Source organism: Ambystoma mexicanum, chromosome 2q (assembly GCF_040938575.1).
Source record: "Ambystoma mexicanum isolate Mex_15411 chromosome 2q, UKY_AmexF1_1, whole genome shotgun sequence".
Taxonomy (NCBI): Eukaryota; Metazoa; Chordata; class Amphibia; order Caudata; family Ambystomatidae; genus Ambystoma; species Ambystoma mexicanum.
Genome location: NC_090924.1, coordinates 1,286,466,699 through 1,286,490,924, shown reverse-complemented (window position 1 = coordinate 1,286,490,924; position 24,226 = coordinate 1,286,466,699). Strand labels below are relative to the sequence as shown.

Sequence of the window (24,226 nt, the reverse complement as noted above, 5' to 3'; positions counted from 1 at the left end):
CATTCCAGTACTGATCTTGAGGACTCTGTGAGTCAGTTGGTCTCTTCCTCATCTCAGTACATTCTTTGGGGAGTCCACACTCTTCCTATTCCCAATACTTCCTACCTGGCTGGTATGGCAAAGGTACACGGATACACTAGGGAATGCAACGGTTTTATAACACGGCACAATCCAGCCAGGGACTTCTTCCACTGACAATTAATGTGGCGCACAATAAAAACGCTTTTTATCTTCAGTCTACCCAGGGTTCTTTATTTGAGTAGGCCCCAACCCGTCCCCGCACCCACCTTAGCAAATACCCCGTTTCGCAGTGGACCAGGATTCAGGCCGGTATGTAACAATGATATTTATTGTTATGATCAAATGAAAAATCAAGCAAAATCAAACAATTGGGCAGCGGTCACCACTGTTGTGGCAATACAAATGCAAAGATTCCCACAATACAGTTAATGCAAGCTCATAACACAATATATAGAAACCTTTAATAGCAAACAAGAAGAAAAATCGTTTTTAAAAGCAACAGATAGCATTCAGGTTAAGCACTCCCCTGCAACACTCACCCCCAAACTTCTGCTAACTAAATTCTTTTTGGATGCAAGGCAGTGGGAAGGAGTCAGTATGAGGAGGGAAAAATCAGATTTCGGATTCAGCACACCACCCCAAGATGGGAGGCCAGAAAAGAAAATGAAAACCTTAATTATGAGCAAAACGGCATAATCTGATTTCAATTGCTACTTGCACAGCAGTTTACAACAGGATAGCTAGAACAGAGCACCAAGACAACGTGAACACAAGATAAGAAAGTCGATTTCGGGAAAAGTAAACAAATGCAAAAGAAAACATGCGGCAGAAAGGAAATTCGTTTCTACACTGGACTTGGGATGACAGGCAGCCACAGAAGGGGCTTGGCTGCCAAAATCGAAAATCAGTTTTCGAGACAAGGAACAGAGGCACATAACAGATGGGATACTGATAGAAAGGGGTTACTCTTAATGGGACTACGGTTTGGGTTTTTCTATGGGACAATGCACGGTAGAAATTCTTAGGAAAGCACGGAATACACAGGCAAATTTGTTTTTTGTTAGACAATCACTAATTCTGCTGAGGCTATATTTTATTGACAATTGTTATTCAAGAAAGGCAATTGACATGAGGTGGTTGATTTCGAATGCCAACCAACTCACTGTGAATCTCTTTATAGGGGAATTAATTGATTTACTTGAAAATAATGCTAAGGATTTATACAGACTTTTGAAAAAGGTATGAAAGGAGTACACTAACATACACAGGTTAATACAGATTTGTCTATGGAAAGGTGAACAGATCATACTGGCAATTTGGAATTTTAATGGGATTTCAATGGGGTACAAGGGTCAAAACAGCGGGATATGCAGTTTGGTGACTGGTTATGTGCTACTTACAATGTAAGCTTGAGTTTGGGATTCTGGAAAGCCAGAAAGGTCTCTGGTCCTCTGGACAGCTGGGCCAAGGGATCTGGTCACTGGGCTCTCCTGAATGTGGTGCTGGACAGCTAGGGAAGGTCTGGTCACTGGGCACTCCTGTATGGGGTCAGCTGGGCAAGAAATCTGGTCACTGGGCTCTCCTGGATGGGGGTCAGCTAGGCAAGGTCTGGTCACTGCTCTCCCTAAAATGGGATCAGCTGCCTCCTCTCCTTTCTTCCTGAATTCTTGTGTGTGCCTGGATCTTGATGGATGGATCTGCCTGGATGGGTGTATTTCTGCTTTCCTGGATCTTGAATGGATGAGTTTGTTCTCGTTTTTCTCGGTCTCCCCCTTATATAGCCAAAATGACATCCTCAGTTTACAATCTGGGGCTGTTAGGGAGGGGGGGTGTACTCTGGCATCATTCCTCTCCTGGGATAGGACAGCTTACCGGTCCTCCCTCCTCCCCTGGGCTGATTGGTTCAGTGGAAATGACATAATTTATGTTTTTGCATTTATGACCTTTCTTTGTTTCTCAAGGCTACTTTTTACCAAAAATGAGTTCTAGATCAAAAACTTCAAATTTATACCAGCCACCGCCATAAGAAGCAGATATACGAATTCCATGTCACAGGGAATTTGACAATCCAATCGCCGGCTCTGTGCGAGGTTGCATCGCCCTTTGGCACATTTTTGCCCTTTTTATAAAATGCATAATATTTAAAATTCTGCCAATGACAACACATATTCTCAATAACATTTTGCATCTTTCCACCTAGTTTCATATTTGTCCCATTTATAATTCACCCCAAAATGTGTCTTTCATAGCCATTTCAATTCACCAAGTGCTAGAAACATGTACTTGGTCTCTTTATATTTGTCTAAAAATCACATGGAAAACTGGCATAATATAAAATTACTACTTATTCAGGGTGCTGGGGAAAAATGTCTTAAAATACAGAAGTCCTTTGGGGGAAGATGTGTCACGTGTGGGCGGTGCTGCAGTCCCCCCACAGCAAATGGTCTCTGCCAGGCTCGGCTTGCAACAAAGGACTTTTATGATGCCCTTTGAAGTTTGACAGTTCCTCCTTCAAAGTGGGTGCTGGAGGAAATCTCACCTCTCGGTCATGCACAAGCCATACTGGCTTCCTTTGTTCCTTCTTGCAGGGCTGCCTGCTAGTCTAGCAGGGCAGTGAATCCTCACACTCTGGTCACCTCATGTGTCATTGTGGCCGGGTTCACTTATGGATGCTACTTTAATGGGAGGCAGGGCTGGCCATTGAATTCTGTGCCTGGGCCAAAAAAAAATGGTTTTTGAGTCTTTTCCAAGGAAACCAAATCTTGTGGGGACAAATATAATGTACATTAGGTAGCCAGCCCCATCCACATATTCAATAACATTTCTGTGTGAGCAAAAGCTGTCATTTGACTTTTAAACAACATTTTTCCTTATTTCTAAAGAACAGATTTACACGTGTGCAGCCTTTCTTTTCAAGTTGCAAATGTGGTTCTGCAGATGACTGGATTGACTTTCAATTAGTCTTTCGGGGCTTTTGCATGTACTATGGGTTCATGGACACAGAGGGATACTGCACAGAATTTCTTTGATATTGACATGGAAAAGAGAGAGCTATGCTATTTCTTTTCTGGCTGTAATTTGAGTGTGATGGTTCACTTAAAAAGAAAACAAAAACTGTGTCGAGTGAAAAGCAAATCTCTTTGCCCCTCATGTACTTTGTCAGACAATGCCGTTCTTGCAATGTATTGCCTAATTCTTTGGCAATCAGACAAAATAAGCATGCAGGGCGGTGTTTCAATGCCATACATAACTTTGTAGGGTTTTAGTTGAAAGACCGATCAAATGCAGGGCCATCTTGAATGCTGTGTGCAGCTTTATTCTTCCGATGACAGAACAGCAAATGCAGAGCCATTCTGAATGCCGGTCCTTTTTCTTATGATTCACCTAAAAGGACAATTAATCCAGAGCCCTTCTTTGGGTGGCAGTGTTAAATGCTCTCCACACATGTGCCAGGAAGACAAAAGTACAACCGTTTTTGTGGCACTGTTTAAATTTCTTGGTTAAAGAGGTTTCTGATTAGGGCCTTAAATGTACCCCACAGGAAGGTACTGGTGGGAAAGGGGGTTGGGGCGGGTCAAGAAGGTGTGTCTGGATTAGGTGGACTACAGGGATTCCATGTTCTCCTCAGGTTGTCACTAATCCCATAGGGGGTCTTCCCTCCCCATGAGATCCACCCGCTGAGTACCACTCCCAGGAGGACTATCGGGTAGCAGCCTTGTCTCCCTGGCCTCATATTTTTTCCATGTTTTTGTTATTTGTAGTGTGCACATTAGCGTTTACTGTGTAGTGTATGACTAATAAACATGGATAGTGCCCCAAAATCTTTGCTTGTTCATTGGCCATATTGCGGTTTGGCCTTCTTCCTGCCCTGCCAGGACATCGAATCCCATATCAGGTCATGCACTTGCCTTGGAAAGCTGCCACTTTTACTGGCTAGTGCTATTTTTGTGTCTGTGGCACTCTTGTCCACTCCACTTCTGTGGTGCCAGTGAGTCTAGGTGTGGGGCATGATTGAAACCAATAGGTGTCCCTGATTGGATAACTACTAGCTGTTTGAATGGTGCAGGTCATTACCATTGATGGGCTTAGACTAGTGCGGCCAACTAGTTTCAATGCCTTCTCGAGGATCCAATCGTCCTGAGCCTTTGAAAGTAGCCTGGACCTCCCGATGGACTGACCAGCTCTCTTGTGAACTACCTAGTCTGAAGTGTTGCCGTTCCACGTTTGCACCCAGAACTTTGGTGGTCATCAACTTGTAGTACAAGTCTCCTTCCCTGCAAATTTTAGCATCCCAGCCTCAAAGTATTTTGTTCTGGAGAAGCTTCTTCAATTGTGACTGGAAAGACGTCTGCCGTAGTCTGTGTGTGGTGGTCATCGCTGGAACTCGTCCCCCATCCTGTCCTAAAGAGGCTTGCATTTCTTCATCATGTGTCGGGACATGACCGGAAAAATCCTTGCACCTGCTGCTCCTGAACAAGTCTCACCGGAACCAATGCCGGGAAATACAATCTCCAGTGACACCCAGTCGACCCATCAAGTCATGTCGGAACGCCAGAGTCAATGGGTGTATAAGTAAACTCAAAGTATTTGACTCACCCTGTTCTCCATAGTATAACATTGATAACCGTCCCTTTGCATCCTAACATTCCATTCCACTGCCTTTTTGTCCTCCAATCTGGGAAGTACCATCTGACAGTAAACACATTTTTCTTTCCTAGTAAATTTGTGCCATCTCTTCTTTTGAACAATCACCAACACAAGTACATTCTGGAGAGAAGCATTGTGGCTCCTGTGACTTTTGGGCACAAGGACCCATTCTAAATGATTGGACTGCTTAATTTGGGGAAGATCACTTGTGACTTGGTTCCATCTTTACTGCATCAATTTACTTACTTCCTGTACTGATTTGTCATTGAATACATTTTAAGAACCTATGTTGAATGTAAATATGTCTGCGTGTTGTGCCATATTATCTCCTGCTTGTTTAATTTTTTTACAATTTTTTTACTGTGTTTAAGGCCTAGAATAAATATTTGTATTTTCATACATTCCTTTCTAAACTGAATAATTGTGTGCTTCACTGTGTGGACTCACTGTGGATCCCTGACCCTACTCACGCTCTCCTGAGAACATCCTTGGCTGCTCTCCACATTTACTTTGATTGCATTTTGGCTGACCTTTGAGTAGATCCCTGTTCACTATAAATAGGGTGGCCTAGGGAGCGGAGCTTTGAGCTGAGGTTTGAGCAGTCTGCGGCAGTCTTTCTACCATCTCGTTTGTGGGAGGACCCACCTATACTCAGCAGACACCGCGGAGCGGTGAGCGGAGCTTTGAGCTGAGGTTTGAGCAGTCTGCGGCAGTCCGCGGCTGCTCCGGGATGAAGCCCGCCATCGGAGCCTAGATTGGGGTGCCTACCCTTCCCCAAACACCATCGGAATCACTGTCACCGTCGGAATCAGCCTTGGAAGTGCAAAGGCTTAGAAGTAACTACAAGGCTCCAGAAGTTCATCTACAGAAGCCTCCAACCAAAAAAGTAAAGGAGACAAAGACTAGTGTAAACACACCCTTTACCGCAACCAATTCTGCAAGCAAATCGTCAAAAACGCGGTTTGATTTTGAAAACCCGTTTGACATCTCTCGGTGCTCACCTTTTCTATCACCGACAAATCTACCTTTGGAGGATGCGGAGACTAGAATCTCCTCAAACCACTTTAATTTCCAAGCTACCAACAAATCTGCATTCGCACCGCCATCGCTAACCGAGGACCGGACTATGCCTCCAAACTTGCCCGTCTCACCTGTGCCGCGGATCGATGAGCTGGAGGAATGCCTCTCCCCCACGGGTGCTTCTGCGCCCTGTTCGCCGGAACGGCATACTGCGGCGGCGATCCTCTCCTCCTCCCCCTGCTCTGCGATTTCCATACAGCCTCACCGCCGTACCCCCGGGTCGGCGAGAGGAGCAGCGGCCGTGACTGTCGGAGGACGGCCGGCACCTGCTCCTGTGCTGTCCGAGCTAGCTGAGGCCCGAGGAGACACTCCTTTGGCAGGTGAACTCTCGCAGGTCGGAGGACTGGTTCCGACCCATGAACTAGCTGAGGGCTGTGGTGGGCGGGCTTTGCAGGGGAAGGAGGAACTCCCCCCGGTCCTCCCCCCTGACGGGACCAAACCCAACCCCTCACACCAGCTACAAGTAGCAAAGGACAAGAAAGCAAGCTCTCCGGATCACCGCAAAGGCGAGTCTGCCGTGAATGCAACAAACGTGACCCCAGCGATCACGTTGGTACTGGCACAAATCCACGCAGCAACGAGCCCTACCACGGACTCACCACAACAGAACGACGGTCGGCAGACCACAAACGAAATAACGCACTCCAACCTACCAATAGGGAAGTCTCAAATCTTTGAGCTAGACCGCGCAGGAAACACAAACAAACGTTCCAAGTCTGCAATCCCCCATAGATCATTCCTCTGCTACCACAAACAATCCTTTTGCACCCTCTTCTAAACAACAATATGCGGGAAAAGACCTATTTGACTCTACAGTATCAGAGCTCTCTATATTACAGAATACCCTAACACAGAAAAAACAAAAGTCAAAAAAACCGACTCCCCTTGATAAAGCCCTTAAACCTTCGCGACAAAAATTGTTGAAGGAATCTAGGTCTTGCTTACAAAACTCTCAAATGTCAAAATACAAAAAAAAAGGTGCAACAAAAAAACTCCTCCCGCATCTGCTTCTATCAGTCGCTCTTAAAGACTTTTTAAAAAAACAATGTAAAAGAAAGCTGGACCAAGAACTATCGGATGCGGAAATCCTGGAGGCTATCCAAGACCTACCCCCAGTGCCCAAAGTAAAGGAAAATGACTGAAAATGCAAAAAAGACCCCCCGGCTACCAACTTATGGCAAATCTACACCGGAAAGAAGCGCTAACCCCAATAGCGCCTCACCCCCTACGGACGACCAAAATCCGCTCACGGAAAACCCGCCTGGTGAGACTATGGAAAATCAGTCCCCTGTTAAAACCACTGCACCAGGCTGTCTAAAACAAACTCGAAACAAACAAACGCAAATACAAGCTGAGAACATAAATAAACCCATTTCACCCACAGAACAAGAAATAAACGGCCGCGCACAACCACGAGCCACTGAGAGCACACCAAAAGAAAACTCACTTACCAAAACAAAGTCGGCACTGCCATCACTCTCTAGACAGTATAGCGTTCCTGGCCACCCATCGAAGAGTCAACTGGAATCTGCCCAACCTTCACTCTAACCAAAAAACTTGAACAGATCGATCCAGACAGACGAAAGCTCCGTATTTACAGCACCACCATCGCCATGTACAACAAGAGATCGATCACCACCTAAAAATAGGAGGTTAAGTGAAATATCTACACCAAGCGCCAAGGAATCATTTTCAAAAAAACCCGACCTAACAACTATTATGTCGGCTATAACAATAGCATTAGCACCCTTTGGGAAACTCTGAGAACATCAGTGACTCCTTAAAAGATCACATCACAATTACAGCAATGATGCATACCAAGCTGATTTTCGTCGAAGGCTTCATTACAGCCCTGGAACAAAGGAACAAGACAGACAGAGACACTTGGGACCAGAAATTTGCTTCACTCGACGAACAACTAAACTCCTTAAAATCTATTACTCTAGCCAAACCAACTATGGCTGACAAAGAAACCCAGTCAACGCCACCATCTCCACCTATAGAATTGGCTCCGGTGTTCTTAAAAACAACTGACAAACATTCTTGCCCGCCGACTAAAACACCTAAACTTATGCCACCAAGTGACATTTCTCCAAAATCGGCGGCCGCCACGAGAAACCATCCTGTGCTGAAACTCGCTACAGGCGCCCAAGAAGATTCTTCCAACTCGGAAACAGTGTCAGCGCTTGATCTAGTACTGGCTTCAAGGAAAACCACTAAAAAAAGAAAACAACAAAAAACGACGGATGAAAACCAAGATTTTAGATACCAGAGCGAAAAAATAACGACAACGCAGAGCCACACGATACCCCCTCGCCCAGGACCACGGAGGACTTCCTGATTCGAAGCTCCATGATTGACCTAACACAGCACTGGGACACAATCAAAAGCTCAGAACCACAAGTTGAAAATGCTACCAATTCCAAAATTGAAGCACCAAAGGTCCCTCCCAGTTCTAAGAACGTTAAAACCAAGGAAATATCCTTAAATCATAAAACTGAGAACAAGGATAGAACGACGACATCGCAGCTCTCGGGAACTATTCAACCACATCTGAAAGAGACACCAGGTCGCCTGGCAACTTCTCCCGAGCAGATCGACTCTAGGCAACGAAAATCGTCGCCAGCAAACCAGAAAGAGACTCTCTTAAAACCAAAAGTTCCTATAACAAGAGCTACCTGCCTATTCAAAATAGAACAAAAAATCACGGAGGAATATTACATGATTCTAAATAGAAGAACAGTGCTTAAGATTTTAAAACAAGTACCCACGCTACAGGCCTTAAATTCAAATGACTTCACCTTAATCGAGCCGTACCACAGGTCCAAGCAAGCAAAAGCGTATCTTCATATCAGGTCGGCACTTCGTAAAATTCCTCAGGGCGTCTACAAAGAGTTAGAACAGTTGGGCTTTATACTCAACGAGATCCCAATTCAGAACACAAATAGCAACCATGAAGAAAACCGTAAGACCTCAGACATCAAAAAATATAGATTCAAATCACGAACGGAGGACTTATATGGATCTTCGAGAAGGAGGAAAACTTAATCTCAGTCGAGAGAAAACATCCAAAATTACACCAGATCAGTCTGGGAACGAACAAACACACCAGATAAATTGAAATATGGTCCTTCCAGAAATGGGAGAACCCTAACAAGAAGAGAGCATAGAAACCACAACGACGAAGGGAGACACCAAACTCCCCGACACCCTTCGAGAGTTCGATATAAAGATCATCGATCCTCACCGGAACACGCTGTTGAAAGCAGAAAAAAAACATTAGACCTGCCCACAACTATCTCAAACGTCGTGCCAAAAAAGGGCAGCTGGTCATGGATACGGGATGCCCTAACACCGGGTATCAAAAGATAGCAGTAAAGAGGGGGTGCCAGTCCACCGACCCCCCCCCTCCCGACGCGTCCAAAACGCGACGCACAGGAAAAATCGCTTCTCTCCATTGCCTCATGGAACACCAGAGGCCATATGCACCTAACTGAACTTGACAGCTACAACCTGGGAGTACACAACATCCTCTGCCTCCAGGAAACCTGGCTGTTGGACAAACTGGCACTGGATGGTTACAGCATAGAGATCTCTCCGGCCTACAAAGGCCCACTGGGTTGCCCGTCATCTGGCCTATTAACAGCTACCCGCATAGGCTCAGGCATACATATCATCAAGAAAATAGAAGCAACCTATGGATTCTTGGTTGTCCTTGCCACACGGACGAAATCGCAGTGGAAAGAAAACCTTCTCGAGAGCCCCTCGCCATCATCAATGCCTATTGGAACCCTCACCAGAAAATTTCTGCGATGTAGTCGCCAATATTATTGACGAAATCAGAATTAAACATCAAACCCCAAACATTTTTATATGTGGGGACTTAAATGCAAACTGTGTAGCCCAAACTGCGCCAAAGACAAAAGCTTCTCCCTACACTCTGACGGAGTCAAGGGGAAAACTATGGCTAGCATTAATGACCTCCAGGAACCTCCACATCGCAGCCAACGTTATGAGCGACCAAATGCTGATACCTACGTGGGAACGTGATAGCTCATCAGCCACCCTCGGTTACATCTTTGTCTCTGAAAAGGTCTACCAGCGCATAACCTCCTTCGAAATAATTAGAACAAAGGCTAGCGACCACAACTTACTGAACCTTAAATGTAACACCAGTGTGCGCGACCATCTATTTTACAAACCATCGATGAGGACAAATTCCCAGGCTACCCGTTTGTGTATGTCCTCCAAAGACATCAAAACTGACTGATAACTACAAAAGCTTAACTTCTCATATTGAAGTGAAAGACGCATTCTTCAGAGACAGCTACATTCCTCTGCTCCTTCCTTTTAAAAAACCACAGAAGCTCACCAATGATCTAAGGTCTAACCATAACCATGTGTATAATGCTACCCTGGTAACCAAACGCAGATCCTTAAGGAAATTAAAGAAAGAAGTGGCTGCGTTGAACACAGCAACCTTGTGGGAATCTTACCATACTGAGAGGAGAAAATACCAGCAATGGCTGAGAAAGGTAAGATGTGACCTCTACCAATCAGATGCAGAGAGTATGCTCAAGGCTTTAGCCACCATAAAATCTCAGTACTTCTGGTCTATGGTCAACCAAACAAACTGTCATCCCAAAACCCAAATGATTAACTCTGTCACCGAAGAAAACTGGGTCAAACACTTCTCGGAACTCTTTGACTCACCTGTAACGTCTATCGACCCTCCAACGAGACCTCTAGAGGGAAAATGGGTGGACCTCTCCGACGAAGACGAGATAAAAAAAGTCATCAAAAGGCTGAAACTATCAAGAGCCCCTGGACCGGACGGGTTAGCAAACTCTGATCTAAAAGAATATCCTGACTGGTCAGCGGTATTGAGTCTGATCTTTAAAGACTGCAAAAACCGAAGGACACTACCTGACTCCTGGACTCAGGCAGTTATCGTCCCCATTTTCAAGAAGGGCGTCAGAGAGGACCCTTCCAACTGTCGACCTATAGCCCTGCTGGATGTCATAGGTAAGGTCTTCGCTACAATCCTCCTGAGCTACTTTCAGAAATGGGCACGGCTTTCTCCCTCTACTGACCCACTACAAACTGGATTCCAGAAAAATGCTAGCACTGCAGCCAATATAATGATCCTGAGTATCATTAAAGACAAAGTCTTGTCGGGCGCACCAAGAGTTTTCCTCGCATTCGTCGACCTATCACAGGCGTTTGACAGAGTTGACAGAGTTGATAGGCCTAAATTATGGAATAAACTAAAGACATGGAACTGCCCCGATGAAATCCTGGCTCCCATAATCGCCCTCCACTCGAACACCAGCGTGTCTGTCCGTCTGAACAACCAAGGTCTACTATCTGATCATATACCTTCCCATCGTGGAGTGAAACAGGGCTGCCCGCTGGCACCCGCTCTTTTCATATCGTTCCTAGGTGACTTTTTAAAGATTCTCAAGATACGATCAGGTCATTTCCTCCCAAAGTCGGCAAAGTAAGGGTCAATCGACTTCTATATGCCGACGACCTGATAATCCTCGACCACACACAGGTCGGACTCCAGCGCCAACTGGACAACCTCGCACAGTACACCAAGGACAACAATTTGGAGATAAACGAATCAAAAACTAAAATCTTGATCATACAGAAAAAGAGAAATAGGAAGAAAGAAAGCCTGCAGTGGTTCCTCTTCAAGTCAAAAATTGAAGTCATCTCAGTGTTTAAATACCTTGGTCGAAATTGACAGCTCTAAGAACGCATCTAGCATGCAACAATCTTTATGGACAAAGACTAAACACCTAACAGCCCAGCTCCGAGCAGTTGATAGGAAATATGGCAAATTTAGCCTGTTACCTGCAATCCAGTTCTACAAGGCAAAAGTAATTCCGTCCCTGGTATACGGCATGGATGCAACACCTTCAATCCCGCCCACTCTCTGGCCTAAATTGGAAGGCTTTATCTGGCGAACAGTACTTGGTCTTCCAAAATCCACATCGTCTGCTGCAATAAGGCGAGAACTTGGCCTGCTCTCCTTGACTGCAATAGTGGCCCAAAGCACAATGCAACTATTTAGAAAGATTCGACACCCGGAGAGCCTCCAAATATACCGCATGATTAACGAAGAAATTAATAAAGGAAACAACCAGATGCTAAAACACTGGGTTGAAATCCAACAACAAACATTGCAGGAGATCGCGTGTTCAGAAGATCTACTCCAAAATCCTTTAAGAATCAAATCGAAAATGGAATGGCTAGATTGGATAAACACAAACGAAAAAGCAGTATCAAACAAACTGCTAAGCCATCTACCACCTGCTCCTAACAAGCTTAGAGAGCCAATGGAGTACTGCACAAAGTATCCTAGTAAATTGTTAATGAAAACTCTACTAAAAGCTCGTCTCAATCTACTACCCACCCCGGAAAATTTAGCTATCAGAGCAGCATCTAAGGACAAAACTTGTCGACTCTGCAAGAATTCAGAAACAATAGAAACTACAAGACATCTACTCATGGCCTGCCCGGCGATTGCACAAGAAAGGGATGCCTTCTTTGGCCCTCTGCGCATAAACTCTTTCGTAGACGATGAAGACACGTGGTGGAACCGTCTAATCACAGGAGCTCGTACTACATGGTTAATTCCGACGGCTAAACTTCTAATCATCGCCATGGAAAAGACCAACCCTCATTGATACCAACACGAATTTGTATCCATTAGCTAGACGGCGACCCAGATCTCCCTGCACAGTCTAGACGATCAAAGAGTCCATCTACTTCGTAATGATGAAAAAACCGTTTTGTAAAAATCTAAAATGATTATACCCAAATAAAAATAAAATAAAAATAAAAATAGGGTGGCCTCCTAAAATCTATCCAAGCCAGATTCTAGAAATCCAGTACTTGCATCCCTTTTTCTTTTTTTTTTCAATAACATTTTTGGTGTGCCTAGTACAGGCTGGTGCCAGTGAACTCCTGTACACCATCTTTTTGTACTATATAATGCCATTTTGAGTACTTTATACTCAAAGGAGGTGTGCCATGAAGGTTTACCCCTGTCCATTGGCCATCTTGTTCTTTGGTCTTCTTCCTACCCTCCGAAATCTGGACGGTAGGCTGGGCAGCCCCCAGCCTGAAGTTCTGATGAGATGGGGAGCACTGCAACAGTTTCTCAGATCATCCAATGGAGCCAAGAGGCTGAAGAGGGAGGAGTCCATGCTGAAGAGCAGGAAGACTGCTGCTACAGACAACCAACCTTGTCATAGCCATCTCCTGGTGAAACCCTGTGGCTTTTGCAACAATCCTGAACATCCACGCTGATGAGCCTACTCTTGAGCGACTGGTTGAACCAGTTAGTCCTGAACTCTGAAATCCCCTGAAGCCCTCTTACTGGCTGACCAGTCTCTGCAAGGACATCTCTGCTGCATTGTTTGCTGTCATGAGCTAGAGCTCTGTGCTCTGCAGATTGTCAACCAGCTTGTGGCCTACAATCCGTCTCCTACTGTTTATTTGCATGAAAAGGGGTGTCCCTGGTGCATGTTCTTTCTCCTTGCTGTGAACCTTGCCTGCTGCACGCTGACCAGTGCTTTCTTTGCCTTTGCTTCACTATATCCTGGAGGATTCCAAGTTATGGATCCTTCTCTGGTTGGTGCCTCAAAGTGCCTGGGCTAGCCAACTATAGAAGGAACTAACTGACCAGAGTTGCAAACCACCACTCGGATGGACCCAATCAGACACCAAGTGCAGCCACTGCACCTCTGACTCCTAGACCAGACCTCCATTGATGGGACCAGTGCAGAAGTGGTGGTCACTCAGATAATCGGAGTAAACGGCACAAGTGTAATTTTCTCACAGCCCACACGTCATTGGAGTGGTATGGAACGTAAAGTCCACACTCTTGCCGACTATGATTGGTGGAATTCAAGCAAACTACCCCCACTCCAAAGTAATCCCTAGTGTGGCTGGATTTAGAAGGAACCCTCCTACTTAACTGTATGTAATGTAAAAATGTAAGTGTTCATTCTACAAATTCTACCAACTCGTAGGCTTTGTCAAAGCTTTTTCTAAAGGGCCTTTTATGACTTCAGTCTCCTCTCTGAGGTACTTACTGTGCGGCACTAGGCCTACTTACCCGATGAGGAGACGGCTGAAGCTCTAGGCACTCTATATCTATAAGACTGAGTTTCACCCACTTTACTATTTACAAATTCTCTTGTTTCATTGATTTTAACTGCTTTAACTGTGTACACCTGTGTGAATACGAGTGATTTGGGGATATGATTTTGATGGATTTTACCTGCTTAGTGTGTTAAAGGCCTAACAAATAAGTAAATGTTTGTACTTTTGTGTGGAATAATATTTGATTGCTTTGTGTGTGATTAACTATACTTGTGCACCCCTTGAACCTATATCTTCTGAAATCTGCCTTACTGCTCCGTCTACATTACCTTGATAGTTTTGCTTCTCTGAACCCTCACACATGATAGGTTCTGAAAATCCAAGTTAGCACAGGCCACCAAAATAAAAAAAAGTAACTTTCACAGAGCTGCTACTTCTGTGTCATGGCCCAGTACACAGTGACGCCTGAATCCTCATTTCAGTCCAGTTAATTGAAGAGCATGTGTTTATTTTGTCAGACCAAGCGTGCATTCAAGAGTTCTTTGCTAACCACCACTACCCGAAACCTTAAGCAGCCACTGTTTTCCTTTTTATTTCATAGGATCAGTTTGGCAAGTTTAACAAAGTTCCGGAGTGGCAAAGGCTTGCGGGCAAAGCTGCTAAAGAAGTGGAGAAGTTTGCCAAAGACAAAGTGGATATTGTTTTATTGCACTGGAGGGACAGAATGGGAATTGCTCAAAAAGAGGTAAGAGCTCATACATTATTTTGAAAATAAATTGGTTGAACCCTCAGTTGGATGTGCCAAGACTATTTGCAGTTCTTCTGCACTGTACACTGCAATATCCCCTACTGAAGTAAAAAATAGAGGCCTTCCTACAGTTGTGTATACTGTTTTCATTGAATCAAATTGTGTTAAGCTGCACAGTCTGTCTGCACGTCTCTTATTTGGGTATTTTTTTTTTTTTTTTTTTTTTTTATTTGTGTTTAATCAAAAGATTTTTACAAAATTTGAGGTTTCTGTCTTTTGTCTGCGGTCGTGAAAAAGAAAAGAAAAAGAGAACAGCTCTCTAAAAATGTGCCTTTGTCGGCCAGTTTATGGCTTCCAAGATTTTGTAAGTGGCTATTTGCCATTGTGTTTTGTCGCCTCCAATCAGACGAGACCAACATATTTCTTCGTCCTCTATGATGAAGTCTGTGAAGGTTGATTTTAAGTATCGGCTTCTTATATGTTGGTTTGAGGCACATTTTAGGAGCAAATGGCGGATTGTTTCCTTTTCTTGTGTCGCACAAAATCGACAACAATTATTTTCCGACTGGCCTCTGATTGACAAGATCTCGTTTGTCTGCAGTAAGTTTAAACGGGCCCTCATCAGCATATCTCTCCCCTTCCTGGATGGGAACTTCTTTATATACTCCTGGAGTTCATTGAGTTTTTTCGTATTTGGAGGCAGGTGTAAGGTTAGTTTATTTTTTCCTGCTGTCTCCAGGGTGTTTATCCAGTCAAGTTCTTTGATTTTGGTGAAGGTTCTCTTTGGGTACTTTGTTAGTTGTTCTTCATCTGCCTGTACCTGTTCTAGCAAACTGATGTTTTCTTCTTTCCATTTATTAAGGGATTTGCTTGTGTTCCTTTCTATTTCGAGGTTGATGAGAAAATATGTTGACGGTGGCTCGGCCATCCGGCATTTCCTGAACAGCCTTAGAGACGATTGTGAGACTGAACTTCTAAGAGATGGTAAACTGAGCTCTCGTCGTATTGGGGTCAAGTTTGGGAGTCTAAGTACTTTTCGCCAAACTTTGCCTCAATTTTTGTCCAGATGGATGGTGGTAGGTTCATCATTGCGTCTCCCCCATATGTTAATGTCGGCATCACCTTTTTCTTGTAGTATTCTAGCACTGGGATTAGCGAGAATCTCCCGAACTTTTTATCTATGGCCCTAGCTTGAGCTGCCAATTTATTGACTTTGGTCATCAGGGCCAATTGCATAGCTTTGTCTTGTGAAGAGGAGTCCAGGATTACTCCTAAGTATTTGAAGTCGAACACTCGCTCGATCAGTGATCCTTCCAGTTTTAGTTTGTTTTTCTGTTTTCCTGGTTGATTTTTCTAGTACTAGGAATTTTGTTTTCTTTGCATTTATTTCCAGTTTATTTTCTTGCATATACCCTTGGAGCTTTGTCCATTGGCGCTGCAGACCTATTGGTGTGTGATCCATTAGGACCAAATTGTCTGCGTAGAGCAATCGCGTTATCGGGGTTTTGCAGATTTTTGGAGGAAATGCTCGAATTTCTGGATCCTCATCTTGGATGTCGCCGATAAATGCCAGAAATAAGGCCGGGGCTAAAGGGCACCCCTGCTTCACTCCCCGCGCTGTTGGAATGGGTGATGATAAGAGACCGTTTTGGTCGAGTCGAATGCGTATTGAAGTATCAGTGTACAGTGCCTTAAGGTGGACAGTCCCAGGCTTCAAGTTTGGACCATAGGCAGACCCTGTCAATCCGGTCGAATGCTTGGGTCAGGTCGATGAACGCCACGAAAATTCTCGTTCCCCCTTCCAGTACTCTGTTTTTCAGCACGTTTAGCATTAGAATGTTAGCTGCCGTGCCCAGATTTTTTTTAAAATCCAGTTTGGAGTGGGTTGTTGCAAGGTGATTCCTCCGCCCAGATCTTAAAGCGGTCAAGAAGCATTGAGCCAAACACTTTACCTATAACATCCAGGAGCGCAATGTGTCTATAATTTGTCGGGTCCTTTTTGTCTCCTTTCTTGAATATTGGTACCATTGTTGCTTGTTTCCATGAGGGTGGTATCATTTTCAAGCTGCAGCATCTGCCAAAGATTTTACTTAGCAGACTGGCCCACTCATTTTGATTTGTTTTTAAATCAATGTTCGTAATCCCATCGGGTCCTGGGGCATGAGAGTTTTTTAAGCCTCTGATCTTTAATCGGATTTCCTGTGGGTCATCTATGTTTACCCATGGCTCCGAAGACATTTCGCCCTGTAATTTTAAGTTGGTAGTTGGTGCCAGGTACATAGTAGTATAGTATTTTGTCCACGTAGTTTCTCCAATCTCGGTTATGATAGTATTTTCTTGCGTTTCATTAACCGCTCTCAAGATTTTCTTTTATGTTTTTGCCGCTTATCGCTTTTAGGATATTTTCAGCGTCTTGTTGGTAGAGGGACAGTCTATGACCTTTTACCCAAGCTTTGTAGAGTTTGGTTTCCACTTCTGCCGCTCTCACAGCCCCTGGAGATCCGGAAGATTTTGCTTTGCGTTGTATTTTACGCAGTGCCCGGCGTTTCTCCACCAGTGTTAGGTCATACATGTGTCTTGGGGGATTTCCACTGTTTGTTTTTATTTTACGGTTCTTCTTGAACTTCGTCAGAAGTGGCGTATAGTCTGTTTTATTTTTGCCCAAATGGTTTGGCATTGAGCTGAATCCTTTTTCTATTTCCACAATGGAATCTGTTGTAAGATGTAAGCGGTTTCCCTTCGTGTTGACTATGACTTGGTGCTCAGCGTAATCATTCCGGGGCCTTGTTGACATCCAAGTTGTTGACAGGGGTCACTTACTGTTACTCGTGTAATTTCAAAGTCTTTCGTTATTGCCAGTATTGGTTCGGTGACGAAGATGTAGTCTATGGTACCTGTCGATTCATTTCTTTCACATGATGGCGGGCGATTTGAGTCTGGGAATGCTTCGTGCAAATTGTGAAGGTTTCCTGAATTCATCAATTTGACCCATAGATTGCCACGTTGTTTGCCTGTTGAGTTGTGTCCTTGGTCCGCCTCCCTTTCGTCTGAGCTCGTGCACGTAGCGTTCAAGTCTCCACAAATGAGGAAGTATTTTACCAGATGTTCAGATAGTGCCTCGTCTATCGCGTCCTTAATTTTTTCTATGTAGGTAGTAGGCTCTATGTTTGCTGGGTTCCAGTAGGTGTTTGCTACGATTAAGGTGACTTTCTCATAGGCATTTTTGTCGGTATTCCGTCGGGTCCATGACGCCTTGACCATCAGAATCAATTGGTTGCTGATCAATGTTTCTTCTAATTTGATCTTTTTTAGACGCAATCAGTAAACCCGATGAAGGTCTTCCTCGACGTCCTTGTTTGGCTGGTGCAAGGATGACTTCGAACCGCCTTACTGCAGGGGGTTCGGTCAGCCAGGTCTCTTGGAGGCATAATAGGTCATACGACCCCAGGTCCATGTCACTTGGAGACAGTAGGTGGGTGTGTCCTCTCGTGTTCCACGAGCACATTTTTAGTTCGCACTTTTGGGGGGTCGAGCGATGTCTATCTTGAAGAATGTGCTTGTCTCTCGCGGGTTGTTATATTTGCTTTTTTTCCCTCAGAGTTTTAGGCAACCAGGACCATATGCCTTTCATGGGTTCACATCTTTTTTGTGGGGTTTTTTCTGTTGAAAGTTTGGCCGCTGTTTCTGGGATTGTCCTGGCATTGTTACGTTTTTTTGTATCTTTGGTTTTTGTGGAGCTTTCATAGTTTTTGTTTTCTTTGGAGGCTTGTTGGTTTTCCCTCAGTTTCTCTTCAGGTTCCAGGGCTCTTGCTCTTTCCTTGTTTTTTGTTTTTGGGTATTTCAACCTGGCCACTTTTGCATCTAGATATTTAACCATATTATTTCACTACCGTTTGCCTGCAAAATGTTTCATACAGGGATGCTGAAATATGGTTATCCTACAAATGAAGCAGAATGCCAATATACCAGTTTTGGGAATTTGTATTTGCAATTCAGGCATTATGCAAATTTAGATATGCAATATTTACTTTTTTCTGGGTATATTTTGGGTAAAAATAAACACTTAGTTCTAGGGTGGATTCAGACAACATTACCCATTGAGATGCTAAACCCACTTTAAATCAAAGAATCACATATGTTGTTTTACACTACGTGTTATTTCCTGAAGTGTTAATGTGCTAGCTCTTATTTTCTTTCTCTAAAATTTAAAGGTTTGGTATGTTGGCGTTGTCCGACCAGTATATGTTCCGATCCCAAAATAAATGAACATTTTTGCTTTATAATTATTTCAAGAAAGAGAGATCGCATTTAGGCCAAGTTTGTCCCGCTCCCCAGCTAGAATTGAGAAGATTGCAGCAGTTCCCACCATACTTGTTGTTTTCAGCACCCACATTTGTCCTCGTTAGTGTGCCTGCAGATCATTCACTTTTCTGTCTGCATCCATACATGTGCGACAGTGGAGCAACAGAACACATGCCAAGTGATATGTTTCAAGGACTTTATTTTTTCCAGGGTGCATAATGGGATAAAGGTTTATAGGATCTAGGTGGGTACCTCTATAAAATGAACGATTGTTCTTCTCTCAGAAGCATTTAAGCAAAAGGTAAGAAAGGAATACACTGTTGTTCATCAGGATCCTCTATCTAATGGGGTATATAGGTATCTGTATCTCTTTTCGAAGCACAGAATCTGGAATATAGCGCCCTACTTGCTTCTTCTTTCAGAAACACTTTGGTGTTAAGCACTATATAAGCACAAGAAAATACAAAATTAACAGTGACTTGGGGGTACAGTGCCCTGCCTAGTACGCACCCAGGGATGTCTCACCCTGCTTGATCTCTGAGCCAATGTCGTATGTTCTCCATCACTGATCTTCAGTTCTCCCAGACTTCTAGTATCTCTCAAACCTCAAGTCCTATGTATCGCTCCATTCTCTTGGGATGCACAAAGCTTTTGTCCTTCTAGGCTCTCCTACTCATTGCAGCTCTCTTGGCCCGCTCAGCTCTCTAGGGTCATTCGACTTTCCTGAGCCATGCAGTTCTATTGGCCTTCTCACTTCTCCTAGTTTCCTTTGCTCACTTGGGCCGTGCATCTAAACTGGGCTGTACATCTCTTCACCAGCTTTTCTCTCCTGGGTAAATCAGCACTCTTTACTTTGCTTTGCTTGGTGGCTCCCCTCCCCTGCCCCACTCAGTTTTTCCCATTGGTTGTCCAGCTTAAATGGGTAAACTGTATGCTTCAGACAGTCGACCATTTTGGGGTCAAGCGCATGTACTCCTTTCCAGTCACTGCTTTGCCTTTGCTCACAAGTAAGCCACCACTCTCCTGCCATGTTCCGCTGTTGACAACCAAGCTCAAAGCATTGAAAGCTGGGGGGCACCAATAGGCTTTTTATTTTGCTCATGAAACAAAAGCAATGCCAAGGCTGGGCTTCAATGTGGTTGCTCACCTCTTAGCATTTTCCTGATTGCTATCCCATCAGCCACTAGCTATGTTCTTCTTCGACCTACAATAGTCAAGGATGCAACCAACCACTCGCATAACAGCGTTATTTTGCGTATCTGGGATAGGAGAAGCTTATCACAGTATGAATTCACCCTGGCACTGGGAAGTGGAACTCTGGGGATCCGACCCGTTACTACATATAGCTAATGACACTGGCATAGGATGCTAGTAGGCTGCTTTTTTGGTCCCCAGAGTCATCCTCATGTATTGGAAGGGGGTGCTCAGTGTATGCTAATGCCCAATATTAAGATGGATTTCCCTGATCGTGCCGGGTGGGAGGATTTTGAGAGGCCACTCTATACAAGGAAGAGACTGAGAGGTTAGCCAAAACCCAATCAAGATAAGCTAGCTGAGCAGTCGAGGCTTAGTCTTGGGAAAAGTGAGTGTGGTCTATCGCTCCATTGAGTCCACACAGCAACAACAATAATTCAGGTTAGAAGTGAAGTATAACAAAATAGTTATTTATTTGGCCTTTAGTTACACACTAAGCATATAAAAATCACAGTTAAGTATTGCCACACAAAACCTCATAAACCTATTTCTGATGTTTGTTAATCTGCTTAGAATCACATGCTGTGCATAGTCCGACATCCAGTGGTCACTGCGGAGTATTGTTTTTCGTAGTCGAAAAGGGGACGTCGACAAGGCGTATCTGTAACACTATCCCTATAGTGACGTGCAGTGTACCCACAACCCCTCACGCGTCGAGGTCCCTCACATTGTTTTTTTCGGTCCAGTTATTGGTAGCCTTTATGCGGAGCTCCTCGAGAGACATTGCGAAATCATTTCCTCGACCCTTGGTCGTTTATTATTATTGACTATAACACATAGATCCCTCCCTCGACGTAGCTGCCAAGCTGTTCTCCGCCGAGCAAGATCTTCGACGGAGGGACGAGCGGAGGAGATCCTTCGGCGCTGCCGAACACGTGGCCGGGCCTCGCCGGCCTAACACAGTAGGGAGAATGGGGTTGTTGGTCATTTCTTTGTTAACACTCTGAGAATGCCTTTCTCTTTCCCCTCCCTCTCTTTCGAGGTCATAATCACATTTCATGCCCTCAGCTATGGAGAGGACGCCCTTTAGGTTTTGCCCGCGTTGCAAGGGCAAGTTTACCTTGAAGGACACGCATAAACGGTTTAACCGTTGCTTGCCCTTCGATCACAAAGAGGACGGCTGTGCGGCCTGTAAATTACTTAAACCCAAAACTTTAAAGGACCGCAGGGTCAAAAGGTGGGCAGCCTATGCAATGTCTAGGTCTGACTCCTCGCCAGCTGCCGACGCCGAATGTGACGAGGACAGTGATTACACAGCCTCCGCAACGGAGGTTGTAGACCTCTCGAAGGAGCGCTCCCGCTCCTCCTCCTCGTCCGTCCCCGGCCCCGACAAGCCCGGCTCACGCCCCGCTTATGGGGATGAACACCCCGGCTACAAGGACGAACACAGGAAAACACATAAGCACATACCCCATGGCATGCATTTGTCGAAGACGAAGGCAGCCATAGCGTCAACGGAGGCGTCGGGCCCACCGGCGTCTTCCACCGACCGTAAGGGTCGTAAGCCCTCCCCGCCAAAGCTTCCGCGACCGGCGACTGGGCTTTCTGTAAATAAGGGCGCTAACCCCAAATTCTCAGGCGACTGCCTCGCAAGAGTGCGTACGTTGCCAGTAAAGACTCGGCACCGCCTAGCGATCCCTCAAAAGCCTCGCGCGTATAGCTTCTAAAGACGGCCAGAGACGGACGACGGGTGACACGTCGAAAACTGCTCACAAGGCCAAAGAAACGCCAAGGACGCCGGAGGGTAGGCTGGGACAGCTCCCACCGTCGACAGAAGACCCTAGCCAGCGAGAGGGTTTCTCAGAAGGCGAAGGGACTCTATCTTCGACGCTATGGGACAGAACTAAGCAACTACAGGGAGAGGGAACTCCCTTTTCACTCCCAGACCGCTTTGGTCTACCTTACTGGACTGCAGAGAGGTTCCAGTCATGTATGGACAAGCTAGACAGGTTCATGGCCATCCCAGAAAATAGGACACCCAAGAGGCCAAGGGAGGTACTCCAGGAGGGGCCATGGGCTAAATACCCGAAGCTCTTTAACCCCCTGCAGGAAGACATGAACTCTTACGACCTCACTGAAGAGGACTCTCACTTCCAGGAAGAGGATGAGTTTGTGAATAATGAAGACCAACAAGAGGGAAAAGGTTTTCATGATGACACTAACATAGGTCAGGAGGGCTATGAGGAGGACCCAGGTGAAGGTGGCTTACAGCCCTGGCAGTCGCCATCAGGGTCTACAGACCCCGACATTATAGACATTTCTTCTCCTCAGACCACAACGGTCAGGAACCCATCTCCAGTAGACGATCAGCCCACCTTCAATGCGCTACTGAGGAAGGCAGCAGCCCATTTTGAAGTTGAAACTGGGGAGGTCACCCCAGATACTGATTTCGTCGAAAGGATTATTGAGGGAAAACCTCCCACTAGTCAAACTATTCCTATCCTCGCCTCGGTTAAGAGACGACTCACCCCATCGCTGTCCGACCCCTGCGCTGGTAAGAGGGGTCAATCCAAGAATCGAGAAATTGTTCTCACCCTCTCAGTCAGACCCATTATATATCAGGGGTCACTCAGTCCCGGACTCCTTAGTGGTGACTAACACATGGAAGAGGGCTGGGGTTCCACTGTCAACCAGCGAGGCACCCCCAAATAAAGAAGGGAAAAAGCTTTATGCCTTGGGAAAAAGAATTTTCTGCCTCTGCAGCGTTTTCAATTAGGATTGCCAATAATAATACATTGTTGGCAAGCTATGCTGATGCTCAATGGGGAAAGCTTAAGCAGGACATCGAACAAGCCCCTGAACCTCTAAGAACTCGCTTATTGGCTACAGTTACAGAAGGAGCTCTGGTCAACCAGAGCATCATTAAGAACACTCTTGATGCGGCAGAAACTGCTGGCCGTTCTTTGGTGCAGGGAATTCTGCTGAAGCGTCACGTCTGGCTTCGCAATTCCGGTTTCAAGGCAGAAATGCAGGCATCACTCATTAATAAGCCAATACAGGAGTCAAATCTCTTTGGAAGGGCAGTGGACGATGCACTGGAAAATGCAAAGAAAGAATTCGACACCATAAAGACCTTAGACCCAATCTCAGAACCTCCAAACAGGCAGGGATTTGTGAACAAGCGCTTTTTTCGTGGCCAATGCCAACAGCAGCAGCAGCAACAGCATTACACTGCGGGCAACTGGCCCTCTAATCAGGGTACCAGTAACCAGTATAACCAAAGAGGACAACGCCGTGGCAAGGGCAGAGGCTGGGGCTCCAGCCCCAGGGGCACCCCGGCAAGTAACACCAAATGATCCGAAGGTTCGGGTCCCCTCCCATGCGTCTCTGGGTTTGGGGGCCGGATAACATCGTTCCTTTCAGCATGGGAGGGAATAACATCAGACCGTTGGGTATTGTCAACCGTAGCCCACGGGTACTGTATAGAGTTCAATCGGTCCCCCACCAACAAACTTCCAAGGGGAAGACGCCTGTCACCAGAACACCTCGTCATCCTCCTGCAAGAAGTAGAGCAGCTGCTACAGAAAGGAGCAATAGAGGTCGCGCCCCTATCTCGGGTAATGGAAGGTATTATTCAGTGTACTTCCTTGTACCCAAAAAGAACCGAACCATGCGCCCTGTACTAGATCTGCGCCCAGCAAACAAATTTGTAAAACCACAAAAATTTCGTATGGTATTATTACAGGAGGTCATTTCCCTGCTATCTCAGGGGGACTACATGACAACACTAGACATGAAAGATGCATACTTTCATATTTTGATGTTGCCAGCGCACAGAAAATACCTCAGGTTCATGATAGAGGGCAAACACTACCAGTTCAGAGTGCTACCCTTCGGCATAGCGTCTGCACCGAGGGTATTCACGAAGGTACTGGCAGTGGCAGCGGCCCACCTGCGCAGGTTGTCCATACCGGTATACACTTACCTCGCCGATTGGCTCATAACAGGGGAGTCCTACGAGACCTGCTTCTCAAACACCCAGAAGACAGTAGACCTTTTGTTCCAACTGTGCTTCTCCATCAACGAGAAGAAGTCCAGCTTAGACCCCAGCCAAAT

At 45.4% G+C, this 24,226-nt stretch overlaps 1 protein-coding gene across 3 annotated transcripts in view; it reads left to right on the top strand.

The window, feature by feature from the left end:
• DNAJC13 (DnaJ heat shock protein family (Hsp40) member C13) overlaps positions 1 to 24,226 on the top strand; it is a 2,820,731-nt gene that overhangs the window by 877,088 nt on the left and 1,919,417 nt on the right. For all 3 annotated transcript variants that reach the window (XM_069648714.1, XM_069648713.1, XM_069648715.1), the window contains exon 20: positions 14,468 to 14,611. In XM_069648714.1, coding sequence (XP_069504815.1) covers positions 14,468 to 14,611 — 144 coding nt within the window. The remainder of the gene's footprint in view (positions 1 to 14,467; positions 14,612 to 24,226) is intronic.